The sequence below is a fragment of the Helianthus annuus genome, chromosome 9, assembly GCF_002127325.2.
Source record: "Helianthus annuus cultivar XRQ/B chromosome 9, HanXRQr2.0-SUNRISE, whole genome shotgun sequence".
Classification (NCBI taxonomy): Eukaryota; Viridiplantae; Streptophyta; class Magnoliopsida; order Asterales; family Asteraceae; genus Helianthus; species Helianthus annuus.
In genome coordinates this window covers 177,056,124-177,075,973 of record NC_035441.2, presented here as the reverse complement: position 1 = coordinate 177,075,973, position 19,850 = coordinate 177,056,124, and the positions used below count along the sequence as shown (strand labels likewise).

At 34.0% G+C, this 19,850-nt stretch overlaps 2 protein-coding genes across 2 annotated transcripts; both read right to left on the bottom strand.

Moving 5' to 3' along the window:
• Window positions 1-3,709: 3,709 nt before the first annotated feature.
• Window positions 3,710-10,899, bottom strand: LOC110879760. Its single transcript, XM_022128280.2, has 4 exons — window positions 10,757-10,899; window positions 10,369-10,545; window positions 8,187-9,080; window positions 3,710-4,029 (listed from the first exon to the last, which is right to left on the bottom strand). Exons 1-4 carry the CDS (start codon window positions 10,769-10,771, stop codon window positions 3,994-3,996), a joined length of 1,122 nt encoding a protein of 373 aa, XP_021983972.1. The 5' UTR covers window positions 10,772-10,899; the 3' UTR covers window positions 3,710-3,993.
• Window positions 10,900-14,429: 3,530 nt separating this feature from the next.
• On the bottom strand, window positions 14,430-16,300 carry LOC110879759 (R-linalool synthase QH1, chloroplastic). Its single transcript, XM_035977912.1, has 6 exons — window positions 16,117-16,300; window positions 15,750-16,023; window positions 15,313-15,661; window positions 15,015-15,233; window positions 14,798-14,936; window positions 14,430-14,717 (listed from the first exon to the last, which is right to left on the bottom strand). The coding sequence occupies exons 1-6, from the start codon at window positions 16,261-16,263 to the stop codon at window positions 14,445-14,447; spliced, it is 1,401 nt and encodes a 466-aa protein (XP_035833805.1). The 5' UTR covers window positions 16,264-16,300; the 3' UTR covers window positions 14,430-14,444.
• Window positions 16,301-19,850: the final 3,550 nt, after the last annotated feature.

Genomic DNA, 19,850 nt, shown 5'->3' with positions numbered 1-19,850 from the left:
TAAGACTTGGCATGAGTTAGTAACCGGACCGAACCAAAAACACAAAAAAGGAAAAAGAAATGGACCGGAGATCAGACCTAATGTGATCGGTCAGTTTTAGTTCTGTGCGGGGTGGTAGGACCGTTCTTACATGGGTTTGGGCATGCAATTTTCAGTTATTTGGGTTAAACGAGTTATTAGTTTTGGGCTAAATAGTTTCATTAACTTTGGGCTAGATTTTTGTTCCTTTGGTTTTGGACTTTTGGCTACAAGTTTTTATCATTTTTGCTAAACAAATTTGATTATTTTGACTACATATTTATTTGAAAAAACAATTTTATATGTGTTAAAAAATGACAATTATAAAAACCAATAATTCTAATCCTTATTCATAAAAAAAAATAATTCAAATATTCATTCGACAAACTAACAATCCATAAAAAACAAAATATGTGTGATATTTGTCGTGCAATAATGGGAACTGAGTGTTAAGTGGTTTTGTTGGAGTTCAAATTTTTCATTAGAGTTGTTAGACTCAAGGTTTGAGTGAAGATGCAATAAAGTTATGCTTTTTGGCTGCTCAACAAATTCATTAGTTAATAAAAACAGGCACCTTTAGTCATTTGCAGATGGTGGGATTCAATTTCCATGTTGAAGTGAGTTGTCCTGTTTTGACCACCGCAATTAATGTCCTCTATGCACTTTTAAATAAAACGAGTCCGAGTAATCATGATATAGAGCAAGAAGATCCAAGACACATGGATAAGACAAACGTAGCCTATAAAGAAAATCTTTTAAGAACTTGTGATTTTTTTTCGTATTTTCTTTTTTAGTTCATTATAATTAATATTTACCTAAGTAATGGAAGGGTTTTTTTCATTTAAAAGTTTATGTGAACACTGTTTAATAATATAATTAATTTGAGACTACCCGTGTAATACACGGGTTCTTAAACTAGTTTAGCTTATATGAATTCATGCTCGTCATTACGGAGGTAATTAAGGGTCCAAATTTCTCGAGCTAGTTCCGGCGAATCACTTTCTTTGATATGGTGATAAAATATCGATAAAGTGTATGGTAAACCTATAGTTAGTCACTAAATTATTTTTTATTTATCTTTATCAGATCAGTTTTGATTCAACTCATTTTCTTCCAAATAATGAATTTCTTTTACCCGTTTTTGATAAGAGGCTACAAGTTCAGAAATGGCTAATGGGTCAAAACTAGGGGTGGCAAAATGGGTGGGTTGGGTAGGTTTGAGTAATAGGTTAGGATGGGTATGGGTTAGAATGGGTTTGGGTTAAGATGGGTTTATTAAGAGATGGGTTAGAATGGGTTTAGGTCAAGATGGGTTTTTGTCAAAAAATTAAAAAAAATTAAAAAAAAAATCAAAAAAATTTAAAAAAATCAAAAAAATTAAAAAAAAAATAAAAAAAATAAAAATGAATCAAAAAAATTCAAAAAAATCAAAAAAATCAAAAAAAAAAAAATAAAAAAAATAAAAAAAATAAAAATAAATAAAAAAAACTTTGTGATTGCAGGGCCATCATCAGAAAATTAAAAAAAATTAAAAAAATCAGTGTGTAAATGTGTAATAGTTCCAAGACTGAACTGGACTGTACCAAGACTGGAAAATTTGATAACATTAAGTCGGTGTGTATTTTTGGCACTTTTTATGCAGTGAAATAACATTTATTTCACTTGTTTGTATATGGACTATATATCTACAGTCTACTGATTTGTTCATACAGAAATCTAGGGTGATGGAAATGGTCCCTGATATAACATCATTTAATATATCATACAGTGTGTAATAGTCTCATGTAGCCTGATGTACTAAATAGTGTACTCATATAGAAAGTAAAACTAAATAGAGCACTAAATAGCCAAAACAGGGGCAACCGGTAGAACACAGACCCCATATAATCTCATGTAGCCTGATGTACTAAATAGAACACAGACGCCATATATACACATAATCTTGGTACATGCCAGCAATAACTTCAATTGTTGGATCAGATCCAACCACACTGTATCTACCCTGCAAATTAACATCAACTGCCAAGGGTGGAAGAAGCTCGAAAAAGGAATGATCCAAACAATGTGATTCACTGTATGGAGATTCGTCTGTAGACGAATCGCACCAAAATAACCACTGGACGCAGCAGAAACGAATTTTAGATTATCGTCTGTAATCTGTATGAAGATTCGTTTGAAGACTTGAAGTTGATGATGCGTATTTTAGGTTTAGGGAGTAAAAACCCATCTTGACCCATGTGAAAATTTAGATGGGTATTTTAAAACCCATTCTAACCCATCTTGATTAAATTCCCAGCCCAATCTAACTTATTTTCTTTTTTAAAGAGGCCCAAAATAACCCAAAATATCATGGTTGGGTTTTGTTTACCACCTCTAGTCAAAACAATTTTTTTTATGTAATTTATACTAATTTGACCCTGTTATCTACAACTAATCATTCAAAAATATACCTATAACTTTTTAATTTTTTATAGGCTATTTGCTGCAATAGTTAGTTTTTTAACCATCCAAAACCAAAACAATAAAATTTTAAGAAACACGAGACAACGGAATTTTCATTGCAAACCTAAAATGATATAACCTCTGAACTTTTACAAATTATTCCTGGATATAGTTATTCATAATATCTTATTATGAAGTAAACGTTTAGAAAAATGTCCCAAAATAACAAAAGGAAAATGAAAATTATATTGGCTATTATTTATTAAATTAAAACCTTATTAATAAGCAATTACTTTGTGCATATGGTAGTTGTCCCATTGACTTTGGGAGTTTTTCAAAAAAAAATTAGATTTTTTCTTTCTAACCTCCAAAGTTTCACTATTTGACAAGTTAAGTTTAAAGTTTTAATATTTGTTTCCTTTTTAACCCTAAAGTTTTAATCTTTGACAATTTGAGTTTAAAATTTTAATCTTTGATAATTTAACCCCTTTGATTAATTTGATTTTTCACTTCTAATTCAAAAGTTTCAATCTTTTGCGATTTAACCACTTTGATTTATGTGTTTAATCTTGGCTTGGGGGATTTTCAAAGAAAAAATGGTTATGCATATGGTTGTTGTAACATTCGCTTTGGGGGTTTTACAAAAAAAATTGATCTTTATACTTTTCACCCAAAAGTATTTTATAAATTACTTTTAACCCAAATCTATTTGTTTTTTTTTACTTTTAACACAAAACTTTTTATCTTTTGCAATCTATCATCACAACGTTTTTTACCTTCAACTTTGGTCATTTATAGTTTTCATTTTCCGCAAATTTTTCGCTTTACGCTTCGTTCTAAATTTTGTGACTTAACACATCGCAAAACATCATTATAAACATGTTTTAAATTGTGCCCTATAGGTTTTCATTTTTGAAATCTATGCAAAACATCATTTAGAGTTACTTTTCTAATGGTTCCTCATGAGAAATCTGGCAATAAAGATGAAACCACAGGGACCCATATTTAAAAAGTTTGAGATTTGGACTAAAATGGCAAAAATGCCCAAACCACAGGGACCAAAATGGCAGTTTACTCCAAAAATAATAAATTGACAAACCACCACCACAACCGTCAACACTGCCACCCATATAAGCAAATATAGCGGGTAAACCTGCTATCACCCAACCTCTTTTAACAAAGCCATTTGACACATTATATTTCGACATGTTACACAATCCGACTTGATTAGCTCATTTTGCCATTCATATCAAGATAACGATGATTTCCTCATATTTGCTCAACTAGCATGAAATGAGATGAGATGCTATTGCGTTCCATTTTGAACAAGTGATTGCATCCTGAACAACCAAAATCATGCAAAAACATCCATATTTCAAAAATAACAAAAAAATATTCAAAGCGAAAAATTCCGGGCAGTAGAGAACACTGCATAAACTACAGTTTGTACACGGGTCGGTATACTTATAAGCTTTCCATAAACATCTTCTTTGATGCCACCCTTGAAAATCATCATTTGCTTCTTCCTCAGTTTCACCACCCCCATTTTTTATCAGATAAAGATATAAGCTGCATTTCAAAGAAAGAAAAAAAAAGCTCAAAGATGTCATCATTACTCATTATAACAAAACTATGAGAACTTACTTATTAGCACAATCTATCTTAGGAAAAAGAGCTGAAACTCAAGGACATATATAGAATATCCATCTAACAGAAATATTAAAAGTGGCAAAACTGGAGGTTGGGTAACGGGTCAAAACGGATTGGGCCGGGCCAACCCAGACACCTTTGTATTTGCTTTTCTTGAACAAATAAAAATACTTTCAATTTGACAAGAAAACTATATAATTAGAATGATGATGTAAGTTCAGTTACCTACCTAACAATGAAATAAGCCTAGTTTCCTGAGTGGCTTCATTAAAATGTAAGCCTGCTTTTCAACTCAGCTTTTATGAGATAACATCCAGATAAATTGATTAAATGTATTTAGAAGTTTAAATGCAAGTATAACGACCTGAATGAACAGGAAAGAAGAAGAATGCTACTATAAGTGGCCAAATTTAGAAACTAGGTTAGATGCAAGATATAAAAGAGGAGTGAATTCTTTCTTTTTGCCAAATTTTCATGGTGTAGTGTTAATGAACCCATCTCATTCGTCAACTCTATGTAATCTAATATTTCTTTCATGCGTCAATTCTATTACAAGTTATCCAACCTATGAATGTATTCACTATTTTTTATTTGTGATTTTGTGGTTAGGCTTTGAATGAAGAAAAAAATTCAGAAATAGATGAAAAATTAAACGAATAAATAATCAAAAAAGTGTTGTTTCCCTAAAGTCAAATTTGAAGCAGTCAAGGTATAAACCCTAATGACGTATCAAAATCTTCCCCTAGCTATGTTTATACACCAATCTAAGAATAATTATAATTTAAATGTTTACACGAACAACTTTATTTTGTTGTTTAAGCAACCTTAAACCTTTTCTAGTTGAGGATGAGTCACATTATGATAAAGCTTAAAGCTAATTCTCAATTTTCATTCAAATAAACTGGAGACAAGGCTAGCCATAGGAATGAAAAATAATCAGAAAATGGATTTAAATCTAATCATTAACTTGTCCTAAAATTAAGGAACCTCAAGCTATGTATGCAGGTCAGTTCCAACATATCCAGCTTGCTTGTAATCTTAACAGACTTATTCTTTGTGAGCACATTAATGAGAATATTGGCTAGTTAAACACTTAAACATCCGTTAACACATTAGACAGTTACAGGGACTTTTCTTTCAATCTAGAAGATGGCATATACATCCAACGTGGTTTGAGGGACAACCCTGAACGACACATTTGCACGATATTTTGGTGCAGCAAGCATAATCAAACACTTTTGGAGGTACATGGAGGATGATTCTAATATGAGAAAAGGTGGTTTAGAACGCAATCGGTTCATTGGTATGCAATAGTCATAACCATTTCCCCCAATAAGTGTTTTGGCACATGAAGAAGAAGGAAATGGGTTCCTTATAGGAGGTGTCGATTTTTCTTCTAGCTTCCCCCTTTTGTACTTTAGGTAAGATGAACAAACCATTGTTGATTAAGAAGATTTTTCTACTTCATAGGGAAAGTAATTCTGGACAATTTATCGTATACTTGTATCTTCTTCTTCACAGTTCACTTTTGAGTCTGACTTTACAGTTCCTGGTGCTGCTAGTCTGCTACAGTCAGTCCTACTCTCTTTCACTTCACAGATAGATAAATTACAGATTTGCAGGTATGTTCTTCAATCTTCACTTCTTTCTCCTCCTCACGGAACCATATTTGATTTCTATTTGAAATGTCTGTTGGATTAGTATATATATGTTTTCAGTTGCTGTTTATTTCAAATATTAGAATGGTTTATGTTAATCAGTTTCCTGTTACATATAGACTATGTTAATAACTTTAACGTTATTTTACTAATTTCGTGAAAATAACGTTAAAAGCGGCGGATGGTTAATCATGCATCATGTGGTGACGTTGATAGCTGAAAGATACGGGGGTACATGCACCAATCAGTCTCTGTCCCGATTGTTTGATTGTTATGTGTCTTAGGTCCAAGGCTTGATACAAAACTACAATCGAGCCAGGGGTCTCACTGGAAGCAGCCTCTCTATTCCTACGGGGTAGAGGTAAGGCTGTCTACATCTACCCTCCTCAGACCCTACCTTAGCTTTGCTATTGGTGGGATTTACCGAGTATGATGTTGATCAAAAAACAGGTTTTCTGTTGCATTGGTATAGAACTATATATATATATATGTGTGTGTGTGTGTGTGTGTGTGTGTGTGTGTGTGTCAACGTTTTCTGTTTAAGATGAACTTGTTTCTGTTGACATTTGCTATACACACACGCACAAATGTTTTCATTTGCCATCGATTTCAGAAACTAGAATGGATTCTGTTAATCTGTTTACTGTTTTCACTGGTTCTATTTTCTGTTTTCACTTATTAAATTCTGGTTCTGTTTTCAAGCATCCACTCTTCTGCATCCATATCATCTGACGTGGCTAGAAAGTATGGAACCCAAGATCCTACTAACAATACTAATATTGCTTGTAAATATTATGGGGAAATAGTCAAAGGAGAAGTTTACCAGCTCAAACAACATTTTGTAGGAGGCTTTAGGATAATAACTGATTGCTCGAGATGCCCGGAACATGTACGAGAGATAAAGACATTAATGCAAAAAAAAAAAAAAAAAAAAGAAATGACAAAGGTGGAAAGATGTTATAAACTCATGGATTCAAGTTGATGATTATGATCTTGATGACAATGAGGAAGATTGTCATGAGGTAGATAACTAGAGTTCTAGATTAGAGACTATTATTTGATCACTTTATATAAATTTATAGGATTAGGATCAAATACAAAGGATCCTAATTGTAAGAAGTGTAAGAAGGATTTATAGAGTGACAAGTGTCCAATAACCTAAAAAAACTCACTACACAAAAAAACTCCACTACAAAAAAAAAAAAAAAAAACCCTTAAACATCCACCACCACCAAAAACCTAACCCCCCCCCCCCCCGGGTGGGGGGTGGGGGTTTAAGTTTTTGGGTGGTGGTGGTGGTGGGGGTGTGTGTTTAGTTTTTTTTAGGTTTTTTTTTTTTTTTTTTTTTTTTTTTTTTTTTTTTTTGGGGGGGGGGGGGGGGTTAGGGTTTTTTTTAGGTTTTTGGGGGGTGGAGGGGGGGGGGGGTTAGGTTTTTGGGTGGTGGTGGGGTGGGTGTTTAGGTTTTTGGTGGTGAAGTAGTGGGTTTAGTTTTAGGTTATTGGACACTTGTCACTCTATAAATCCTTCTTACACTTCTTACAATTAGAAGCCTTTGTAGAATAACTTGACCCAAATTTATAAGTAGTTTTTATGTTCAAGTATTAAAAAGGTAAAATTGTCATGTAACAAACTACTTTAGACAAAAGCTCTAAATACCAAATCACGCAGAATAAAACCATTATCCTAGTTCTTATTTATGTAGACTTTGTGACAATAGTCCCTATACTACTAATACTCTTAGGGGCTGTTTGGCAACTTCTGAATGGTTAAGTGCTGAATCAGTAAGAGGTCTAAACCATTAAGTGCTGAACCAGTAAGAGGTCTGAAGCATTAAGAGCCAGTATAATGCTTAACCGTTCAGAGGCAAATGTCTGACCAATTCAGATTAGATGTTTTAACCATTCAGACTCAGTATAAAACTTAACCATTCAGAGGCAAATGTCTGAACCATTAAGACATCTGCTCGCGAAACAAACAGTCTGAACCATTAAGTGCTGAATCAGTGAGAGGTCTGAACCATTAAGAGCTAAACAAACAACCCCTTACCCATTATCTTGATCTAAGCCAATACAATACCTATCTAATAAATATAACTAACATTTAGGGTGTATGTTGGATTTAACCAACAAAGTTTCAAAATGACATTGATCAACTCCCCTACCTTTTACTATATTGATTAAATCCAAGACTTTTTTTCAAGCCACGTTCGATGACTAATTACTTAATAAGAGAAAATTACCAATGACTAATTACTTTAACCAATGGGTAGGCCCACTCTACCGGCAACAACTAAGCTCTAGTGGATTTTCCATCATGCTCTAGAAAGCATCTACCTAATGTTAACCACATACTATGATCCAAAGTACGATTGAAGTTAACAAAAATAAAATCATAGGTTTGCTAAGATAAATGACCAACCTGGTGAGCAACCTGTTCCAGACGTATCTTTTCTGGAGTTGATTCTCCAATCAAGTTCACCTTCACAGGTCCCACATGAGCCGTTTGGTTCTCGTGGCTCCGTTCACTAGATCCGCTTCCATCAATCAAAGCACCCCGTTTCCTCTTCCTCTGGAACGTGTACTTTATCACTCTATCAGTCAAAGATTGACTTGGAACCTCGCCGATCTTACCAACGTTCGACACCGTACTCACTGAGGGCACATCTGCCTCTCCTTTTTCTTGTCCCACGAGCATAACTTCCTCTCCACTTGTGCTTTGACTATTGCATGTTCTTGTTATATTTTCATCGATGGCTGTATCATTTGTATGTCTGACTGAACTTGGAGAAGTCAAACAAGAATCATCAACTGCTAACTCCGTCTCCTTCACTTGCTCCAAAACTATTTCTTTCTTTAGCACTTCACCCTCTTTAGAAATCGACTCCGGTTTTATGTTTCTGTTTAAATCATTTGCTTTCCCTAGTACTTCACACGCACGGATTCTTTGAGTACACCCATTTCTATATAGCTCTGTTTCTTTGCTTCTCAGTATTATAGAAGGCAAATCCCCGATTAAAGATTTCTTTAAAGGCAATAAAGAATTATACAGTCTCTGGCTTTTGTCTGTTTGATCTATATAGGAATTGTGTTGTACTCTTGAGGGAGGGAATGTAACGGATTCACAAATCGGTGCGCTATCTACTTGTACTGCATGCTTTACTTCTTTCCTTTGTGAAAAATTCTCAAGTTCTGCTTCAACTGCTCTCAATTCCTCCCTGAGGTCTTTTACTATGTCTTCGGCTTCCTGAAGCTGCGCTTCAAGCTCGTCAATTTTCTTTTGTTGGGTACAGGATACCATTGCTGCTTCCTTAATCTGCAAACGTTATTAAACAGGTAGGCGTTATTTTTACTTGAGAAACTACTTAATGGTAGGTACAAAGCTACAAGAGATTGTGAAATTAAACTCGCATCAAAGTTGAGATAAGCTGAAACGATGATTATATGATAAACATAATAGAAGAGAAACAGGAGTAGGACTGTAGGAGATTTAGTTGTTCCAACTAGTTTTTAGCCGAAGGAATATAAATTTGTTCCAACCCTGCACTTTCGCAAAGTAGTGACACAATTATTGTGCCGGTACTTTCTTTACCGTGTTCCAATGAATTGCACAAGGTGTAAACATGTGTCAAGTTTTCTTACGCTAAGAATAATGTTTAGTTTGTTTGAGTGAATGTTTGTAAGTTTCATCCGAACTTTATTTTCTCCACCAAGTTACCAGGGTTCTCCTATGTACCCAAAAGCAAGGTTCTACAGTCATGATATTCATCCCCATATCCTACTCTACGAGTGAGATATTATTTGATATGTTTGTTTATTTGTGTCATATAATTTTGGAATTCCAATCCAAAGAAACGGATATCTAAATACCAAAGTTACAAATCTAGACATTTATAACCTATCAACTTCCATAACCAAGTTTAAGAGGCGATGCACGTGAAAATGATATTCGGTAACTATCATCCAACATGATCTCAAGCTCAAACATGCTTAATGTTCTCAGTGTGGTCACTAGCAAAGGTCATCGCTATACAATAACCCCAATCACAACTAAAAGGATATGTTCAGTTCCATATGAATCACCCAGCATTGAACATAGACCTATGAAAAGAAACGATACTTTAGTCCCCATTCTCCAACATGAATCAAACTACATCCAACCTATAAAAATGCATAATATAAGCTACAACTAGTATACACAGTCACTAGTTACAAATTAGCTACCTATATAACAATGACAAAGACAACAATAGTTGAAGTAACAAAAGACAAAGCAAACATTGGTCTCCAACTAATCAAGAAACCTTTGTCATACATTAGGAAACCCCCAAAACACACGCATTCGTTAACCAAACTCAAAAGACTCGAACCACAAGATTCATTATAACACAAAATTACAATTTAGCATTCTCATTCTTTAACCCTAAACAGAGCAATTCAACCAATCCCTTTCTATGCAAACACCCCTCCAAACAACACCCCTCTCTAAACACCATCAATAAACCAACAACAACACACAAACCCTAATTCCAATTCAAAATCAAAATCAAAATCAAAATCAAGTAATCAAAACTCTAACCTTTAACAACAATGTTCATTCATACCTGAAAATCCATCATCTGCTTCACTCTCAAAAGCATCCGAACCGCATCTTCTTTAGCATTCTTTAACTCGTATTCGAACCGACTAGCTTTCCGCTCAGACACCATAATTCTTGCGGCTGCTTCTTTCGCAGTATTCAATATAATATCCGCATACGCCTTCTTCAAAGCCGTTAATTTCTGTAACAAACAATCAAATGCACAACAACACAATAATCAAACACCAAACAAATGTAAACAATAAAGATCAAACTCGATCCCTTAATAAATAATTCAAGAAACCCAAATCAAGAACATTAAAAAAACGGTTAAACAAAATATAAAAAAATATTGTTTTATATTATCGAACGAGTTGATGTGGCAACCGTTATTGAAAACGGCGGAATATTACCTCGTCGGAGTCCATGGTTGTTGAATCGAAGAAAATGATTTGAGGTTTTGCGGAAGTTAAGGTTAGAGAGAGAGAGAGAGAGAGAAAAGGGTTAGTTGTTGCCTCTCTGCGTAAGCAGCTGTCTGTTACGAACTGAAAGTTCTGTTGCCCTTGTTACGGTTTTACCCCTCGTTGTGGTTTGGATTTACTGGATTGCCATTATTTGGTTAAATTAACGGATCGTAACACCGTTGGACCGGTTTCTTCGATTATCCGGATTCTGATGTGTGATATCGTTCCAATGGGCGCGCCCACGAGGTGGTTTTTCATGACGTGTCAATGTTTTTTCTTTAATTAAATTAAATACCATAAAAAAGTTAACAATTACATACATTTCCTTTTTCTCTCATACATTGACTAATAGAAAATCAAGATATTAACTTTGATTAAATTTTAGTTGTTAGACCCGTTACCCTAGTTGTTTATAATCAAATAAGATGTTTATATTTTATATCATCATCCTAAGACTTTAATGAGTTAATCATAATGTCTTGAAAAACATAGAGTAAATTGTCAAAATCGTCCATGAGGTTTGGACATGTTTATCAGTTTTACCGAAAACAATTTTTTTGTACTATATTATCCTTTACTATTAGTATTTTTTTTATCATTTTCATCTAAATGTTTAATTTTAGTTATTTTTTCTGGCAGATATTTAGATGAAAATGACAAAATATCCTAAACCTCAGGGTTTATTTTAGCAACAAAGTTAAACATTTGAATGAAAATGGCAAATAAGCCCAAAAGTGAAGGGCAATATGGTACAAAAAAATTTGTTTTTGATGAAACTGACAAACATACTCAAATTTCAGGGACGATTTTGACAATTTACTCAAAAAGATAACTAACAATTAAATTTGACATTTTTAATGAGTAAGTCCCGTATAAAACACAACACAGACATCCAGATAACGAGTTAATCATAATGTCTTGCTAGGTCTCCTAATTTAGTGTTTTAAGTGTATTCATAATATATATATCATAATTACGAATATGGTTAATTTCCCTTAAACAAGTTCATATATGTTCATGTCAATTTAAAATTTTGAAGTGGTTTGTTTGGTAACAACACAGTACCCAACCATAGAGTTTACAAAATAGTTAAAATCAAATAGAATACTTTGATTGTTTGACTTAGATCATTCACATCCATTTCACTAAATTACACTAAAATACACTATATTTTCTCTCTTATTTTTCGTTAAATAATATTTTTTATACCTTTATCATTAACTTTTCTCTCTCATCCACTCACAACCATTTTCAAAATATATTAAAAAATTATAGGGGGTGAACACTATCCCCTAAAATATACAGATGAACAGTAACATTTTTTTTCTCCTCCACTCACAATCTATACTCTATAATAAAAGAAATCAATGAAAGGACACGTGTCATTAATTGGAGCCATCAATTTTTTAGTTTTCTAATCTCTATCTCCTATTTAATTATAATTGATATTAATTGAAAGATAATTATAAAATAAAATTTAATCTAAATTTAAACAATTCGTGTAGGTGATAATATAGTTTTTTGAAATATTTATTAGATTTCAAAATTAATAATTAAAACCTATATAAGTTTGCAAACTTTTTGTGCATTATTAGTTGTAAGTTATGCTTTATGAGTTTTTCAAAAAAAAACTTGATTTTTTAGTTTTAACCCAAAGGTTTGTACCTTTTTAAATTTTAACCCTACATAATTTGTTTTTTTTAATTTTAACCCAAAACTTTTCATTATTTGCAATTTAACTTCACAACTTTTGTCACTTATACTTTTCATCTTTCGCAAATTTTCGTTTTACGTATAGTTCTAATTTTTTCGAGTTAATACGACGCAACGTGCATGTGTGGTTCAACGTTTTTACCTCTATTTTTCCATGTTTGACAGGTTCGTCGCAATACGCATATTATAGATCAAGTCAGTGTTGGTTGTCGATGATGGTTGTGTGACATTAATACTATTTGACACCGTTTTACGCCCCGCCGCAACGCGGGGTATGATTTGGGGGTTTTCAAAGAAAAAATTGTTATGCATATTGTTGTCGTAACATTGGCTTTGGGGGGTTTCAAAAAAAATGTTTTTTTTTTACTTTTCACCCAAAAGTATTTCATAAATTACTTTTAACCTAAAACTATTTGTTTTTTTTACTTTTAACCCAAAACTTTTTATCTTTTGCAGTCTATCATCATAACTTTTTTTACTTTCAACTTTGGTCATTTATAGTTTCCATTTTTCGCAAATTTTTCGCTCTATGCTTGGTTCTAAATTTTGTGACTTAACACATCACAGCTGTGTCTTTGGCTTAACGTTTTTACGTTTCGTTCTAAATTTTGCAAGCTAACTCGACGCAACGTGCGTGTGTGGGTGAACGTTTTTACATCGTCTATTTTTACCCCGTTTGACACGTTTAACATAACGTGTGGGTCGTAGATCGACTTAGTTATAAATAAAGAATCTCCGCCGCATTGCGGCGGGTCGTAATCCTAGTTAATATTAATTGAAAGATAATTATAAAATAAAATTTAATATAAATTCGTTTAGGAGATAATATAGTTTTTTAAAGTAGTTATTAAATTTCAAAATTATTTATCTTGAAATTAACAAAAGACGTACACTAAATATAAATTAATATAATGTAAAGAGTTAAATGTCATTTTAGTCCCTATGGTTCGGGTCATTTTGTCAGTTTAGTGCAAAAGTTTTATAATATACAGGGTTTATAAAGATATAACAATATATAACTTTTTATTGATTGGTATATAAAGTTACATGTGCTCAACTCATACAATACATGTGGTTCTTAAAAATGTAACTTTTTTCATTATTTAATATATAAAATTAAATTTACTTAACCCATACAATACATGGGGTTCTTAAATATATAAATTTTTTATGAGTAGGAGTTGGGTGGAAAGTCTATTTTTCCTAGAAAGTCTAGGAAGGAATAAGAATTGGACATGTGTCATTGAGGGATTTTAAGTAGAAGGGCTATCATGTAATTTCACATTTTAATTTTATTTTTTGAATGTATCTTCATTAACTAAAATTCCATGATTTTCGGAATTTTTATTATTTTCGAATTCAAATCTGGAAGTCAATGTGTTCATTAACTAAAATTCCATGTCACATTACATGTCATATTCCATTGTTCAGAAGATTACTGGAATTTATCAGCATGTTCTTAGTGCTGTGTTTTAACAATTTACAGGGCTAAAGCCAATTTTTTCTATAGATCCCACAATATAAAGATGGTAAAACACAGGGTATGAATCTGATTGCTGTTTAAAACACAACTGTATGAATCTGATTGCTGTTAAAACACAACTGTATGAATCTGAATGCTAAAACACAAGTTATGAATCTGCTTGCTGTTAAAACACAACTGTATGAATCTGTTTGCTGTTAAAACACAACTGTATGAATCTGAATGCTAAAACACAAGCTGTATGAATCTGCTTGCTGTTAAACACATCTGTATGAATCTGCTTGCTGTTAAAACACAACTGTATGGAATCTGGATGCTAAAACACAACTGTATGAATCTGAATGCTAAAAAACAAGAGAATATATGGAGAATTGAAGTTATTGTTTTGAACATTAATGGAATATATATTAATATGGGTACAAATCAAAATATAATCATCGATCAGGTTATGTATGTGTTACATACCGATGATGTCCCCAAGTCATCTGCAAGTCGTACAAGCATCCCTACGTGGTGAACTATATCATAAGACTCTTCAAACCACTGGAGGATCTCTTCTGTTGAAGTAATCGATGTTGATAACTTAATATGTATGAGTATTATAGGACCTGTTATTGATACCCAACCATTGTCCAAGTACTCTTTGAGAGTTGGCGTATATCCATTATGGTACCACCTTGCTTCTACAAGGTATGACGTGCATAAATCTGCCCACTAACAACCATCCATGCATGCATAATTAATAAGGAAATAATCATAATAATAATAATAATTAAAGAAGATGGATTAATTACAGCTTTCTTTATGTACGGAAGGGTGACGATTCCTGATTCTATCAATATGTCATACGCGATCTCATTTATTGTGCTGTACAATCCAAGGAAACACATCTGCATATAATCTGGGAGCTCTTGGATCGCATTCACATCCCATCTAAGAAGGAGAAACATTCTCAGTTATCAAGAATTTTATTTTAATTATATATATATGTGTGTGTGTGTGTGTGTTTACCTGGTGACAACATCAGTAAATTGTTCAACTTCATCTAAAGTGCCATAAACATCATAGACATCATCAATAGTAGTAATCATGGCGACGGCCTTTGTTAGATTTCTCCTTCCCAAACTAAACTGAGGTTTGTAAGTAAAACCTACACTCCACATAAAACACTCCACCAATCTGTCACGAGCAAAGGGTAACTTCGTATCCCAGCTTATATTGCTCCACCACCTATCATCAATTTCATATTTACCACTTACGTTACTGTATTTAATTTATCACCTACGTAACAAGCAGGTAGAAATGATACCTCGACGAGTGTTTTAGATCTTCCATATAAATAGCCTGAACCATATTGAAATCCAATTTTGCAAGCTCGATCAATGTGGGATTCATGCCACTTCTTTTCTCATATAATTCCATAAACCACTTTGCCTCTACCCTTGGCATTGTCCAGTGCAGTGGAGTATCCAAAGCATGACTTACTAATGCTGATATACTCTCATCCATCTTGTCTTGATTTTCTTTCAGATATTTTGTTGCGAAGTCTCTAGCATCGTCCAATATGCTTTCGCCCTCAAATGAAATATAAGAAGCCTCATACAAATTTAACACTCCCATCATATCCCCGATTTCGTCCTTAAAGTTTTGAAATATATCTATACGTACGTATATAAATTAGCAATGTCAGTGTCCTCATTTTAATATTAATCAAACTTCATGCATTCATTATAATAAATGTTGTACCTTGAGGAACCGGATAACCACGTTGTCTCAGCAGACGAAATCCAAGTGCTTTAAGGTTCAAATCCATTTTGTGCCACTCATCATGACTTTTGTAGTGCTTGCAGTAAATCATCTCTAAGAGATTACTTATTTCAGCCTCAAAATGATATGATATTCCGAGTCTCTGCAGATCATCAACCAGCTCTAGGACACTCAATGGATTTCCCACTTTGGGTATCATTAATATCTTCACCGCCTCCTTTAACGTATCGGCTCTTGCTTTGTAGGCTTCTCCCTAAATGCATGGTTAATCGTTAGCAAAACTGTTCATCATATTATAAACAAGTGCAACTGTTAGTAAATAATGAAAATAAATTTGCAACCATACTGTGTATTCACTAGAAAGTGATTGAAGAAAATCAAATGACCATATTGATGGCGCATAGTTTCCTGATCGTCTAGCGACGGGTTTAGCCCCCTTCGCATTGGCAGGCGCCTTTGGTGTGGACTGTGATGCATGTATTATTGATGCCATCTTAATTCAAAGAGATGCAAGAGATTAATAAATTGTTTTATGGGTTGTGTAGCCCTCTTATCATGCAAGAGTATATATAGAGGAAGACACTACTTTCCATGGATCCTTTGAATATATTATTACGCCCCCCCCCCCCCCCCCCCTAGAAATATAAAATATCATGTGACGCATGCATGATTTAATAAAATACTTAATTATTTATAAATGAATGCTATATTTCCTGATGACTACACAGAAATTAGATAAACCATATATACATCTTATATAATTAGTTAGAAGAATTATATTTTTAGAATAAAAAGAGCCCGATAGGTCAGTGCCAACCCAATCTTTTTGATGACCAAAGCAAAATAAAATTTTGAGGCCTTTGGTCATGTTGTACCTTTTCACCATGTAGGTGTAACTGACTTCAAGTCTACTCATCCGGAGTCCGCTAGGTCAGACATAGTCTTGTGGACAGTGAGGCGAAATCGGGTCATACCTTTCACCTTATAACCAAAAAACTTGATAATATCTTAAATAGTTATAAGACTGTTATATTTTTGGAATAAAAAGAGACTAATGAGGTATAGGTCCTAGAATTCATGATCCAGTGGATGGTTTTTGCTGCTTATAAAAGTGATTGTATGTTTAAATTCTTAAAAGTGTAAGGTAATTAGGTGGAATTTAGAGGTATACAAGTTGTTAAGAAAGGTATATATCTAGGTTTTGATAAAACTTGTAAAATTAATGGTTGGATGATACCTTTGAATGCCACTAGAAAACACCCAAACTATTTTAAAACCCAGCCTCTAAAAAATACAAGTTAAATTACATCACTCATATTTTTTTCTTTTACTTTGTTTTCTCCCCCATCCGTATCCGATCGTAGTTATGCATTGAAACTAAAGTGCAGATCATGACATTTATTCCCGTCATTTATGTACACTACAAATACAATGAGCGGAAATAGTGCCAGACAACAATAAATACAATGAGGGAGAATGGTGATAGACAGCTGCCTGACACTTCCCTATTGGTCTAGCCAAATTACGATTTTGCCCCGTTTAAATTTACAGTTTTGCCATTGGTTTTGTTTTTTTTCTTCTGGCTAAATTACGATTTTGCCCTCAGTTCAAATTACAGTTTTGCCATTTTTTGTTTCTTTTTTTGTTAAATTACGATGTTGCCCTTAGTGTTAAATTATAGTCATGCCATAGCTTTAATATTTTTTTTAACAAAACTATGATAGTGTTTTGTTTAAGTGGTTGACTTGGTGTAGTTTTTATTCGTGCCAGACGGCTGCTTGGCACACTCTCATTTGTCCTGAAAGATTACAATTTTGCTCACAATTTAAAATTATAGTTTTTCCATTGTCTTAGTTTTTTTAGCAAAAATATAGTAGTGTTTTGTTTTAATTGGTTGACCCGATATAAATTTTTTTTTGAGATCATGTTATGGGTAGTAGTAGTATGTACAAGTAACCAAAACACGAACGTAATTTTATAAGAGAGAACTATTTGGCCTTGTGCTCCGCAACGCGGGTGAGGCAAAAACTCGTGACCAAAAGAGAGTGGCATATTAAAAACATAACTAATGTTATTATTTTATAGATATTCGTTACATATATGTCCATTCAATTGAGTTATATTTAATATTGTTATATTTATGTTTACAAACTTTTTTTTTTTTTTCCTTTCAAAAAAAAATAACTAATTTAAATGCCATAAAGTTTAAAGCAATTATTAAAAATTAAAAAAAAAAAACCTACTTCTTTGTACCTTTTAGAAACCACTACGTTTTCTAGTATTATCTTTATAAGTAATCAATACTTGAATATTTTAAGTAGGTGATACTGTACTAGATGATACATTGAAGAGCAAGGCCATATGGTGGCATTTTGGCCGGTAAATGTTGACCAAAAAATCAATTATGAGTTTAAAATATTTTTTTTATAATAAAGTTAAAACATTATTAATGTTGATATTATTTTGTATATCAAGTGACTTTATTCCTTAAACATAAAAAAATCTCCATGATTTTATCGACTTTATTCGCTTAATAAATACATCTTCTATTAAACTAGTGGATATGGAGAGCCTCATCTCCAAGGGGATGGGTCGCCACGTCGGCGCCACGTAGGAGTGGCTTGGAGGGAATGGACCTAGAGGGTGGAGGATGAACCCCTTTATGTATATATATGTATGTATGTATGTATTGTCACACCCCCAAAAATCCACACGCGGAGTACCACCGCTTGGAGGCGTGACATGACCAGGATCAAGCCATCAATCATATTAAACATAGCATAATATAAATAAGATAGTTCGTAAAACCCAATTCAATACAATTGATGTTCTAAACCAAACATAGTATCAATAGCGGAAGCGTAATAATGAAAATCCAAAGTATGTGAATGTAAACCCAAAGTAATGTTAAGTTTGATTGTTTAAACGTTTTAACATGGCATCCATGATCCATGTTCCACAACGACCTGCTCCTTCCTAGTGCAAGCTCCATAAGTACCTAAGGTCCTGCAAGGCATGCAGCAGAGAGTCAACAACTAGTTGAGCGAGTTCACAGTTGATAGTTCAGTAATAGTATAGTGTGAGTAGTAGTATGTTCGTTCGTTATGTCATGCATCGTACTAGTTTCCATCGCGGCCTCCCAGGCAGGTATGCGAAGTTTAGGGGATGTTCTTCCCAAGTATTCTAGACTAGGTTTATTTGTATCGCGGCCTCCCAGGCAGGTGTGCGAAGATTAGTAAATTGAGTTCGCGGCCCTCCTAAGGCAGGTGTGCGAAGTCAATCATAATATCGCGGCCAACCCTTGGCAGGTGTGCGAAGATCAGTTCAATAAGTGTTACTAGTCTAGCTGTATCTTGTCGTTAGGTTCTATCATCTGAGTATATACAATAAGTCATCCAATCCCATTCCCACCCGGGAACCCCATGCCTTGGCTGTGTGAACTCACCTTGGTTTGCTCGGCAGATACACAAAGTTCGGTTAAGCTATATAGTGATCAACCACGTCCTAGCATGGTTATTATACAAGTCAGGTTCGCATTCAAGTATAGCACGTATATTCTACACGTATTGTACACAAGTATAATCATGGCATGCACAAGTATGTCATAGCAGTTCCAATAGCAGACACGTAAATAAGTCCAAGTATCCGGCCCAGTCAGTTGGGCTCGTGACAGTGCAAGTCCAAGAATAATGTGCAAGTGTTCACGGTCTCGAGTCGAGACTAACAATCTCGAGTCGAGACTAAGCAGTCTCGAGTTGTACCGGTTTCGAAGTCTCGAGTCGCAACAAGGAGATCTCGAGTCTACATGGTCTAGTCGAGACTTCACGGTCCCGAGTCGCAACCAGACCCGCAACCGTGGTCTCGGTTTGTGCTGTCTGTGTTGGTAAAGTGGTCTCGAGTTGAGACTGTGGGTTCCCGACTCGCAACCCTGGTCGAGACTAGCAGATTGTAACAACTTTACCGGGTTGCCCTCTTGGTCTCGAGTCGGCCAAACATACATGGGCCGATTGGGTTTGTGTAGTTGGATCATGCAACCATATAAACATAGCATATCCTTCACTTATTCAACAAAGTTCACAT

Bases quoted from the DNA above. Each gene is read 5' to 3' on its own strand.
- LOC110879759 (XM_035977912.1), bottom strand. From the start codon at position 16,263: ATGGCATCAATAATACATGCATCACAGTCCACACCAAAGGCGCCTGCC. The intron at 14,937-15,014 runs GTAAACACACAC...TCTCCTTCTTAG, and splicing joins TTTACTGATGTTGTCACCAG to ATGGGATGTGAATGCGATCC. The intron at 14,718-14,797 runs GTAATTAATCCA...GATGGTTGTTAG, and splicing joins TTCCGTACATAAAGAAAGCT to TGGGCAGATTTATGCACGTC.
- LOC110879760 (XM_022128280.2), bottom strand. The intron at 9,081-10,368 runs GTATGAATGAAC...TAACGTTTGCAG, and splicing joins AGCAGATGATGGATTTTCAG to ATTAAGGAAGCAGCAATGGT. The intron at 4,030-8,186 runs GTTGGTCATTTA...TTTGAAATGCAG, and splicing joins TGGAACAGGTTGCTCACCAG to CTTATATCTTTATCTGATAA.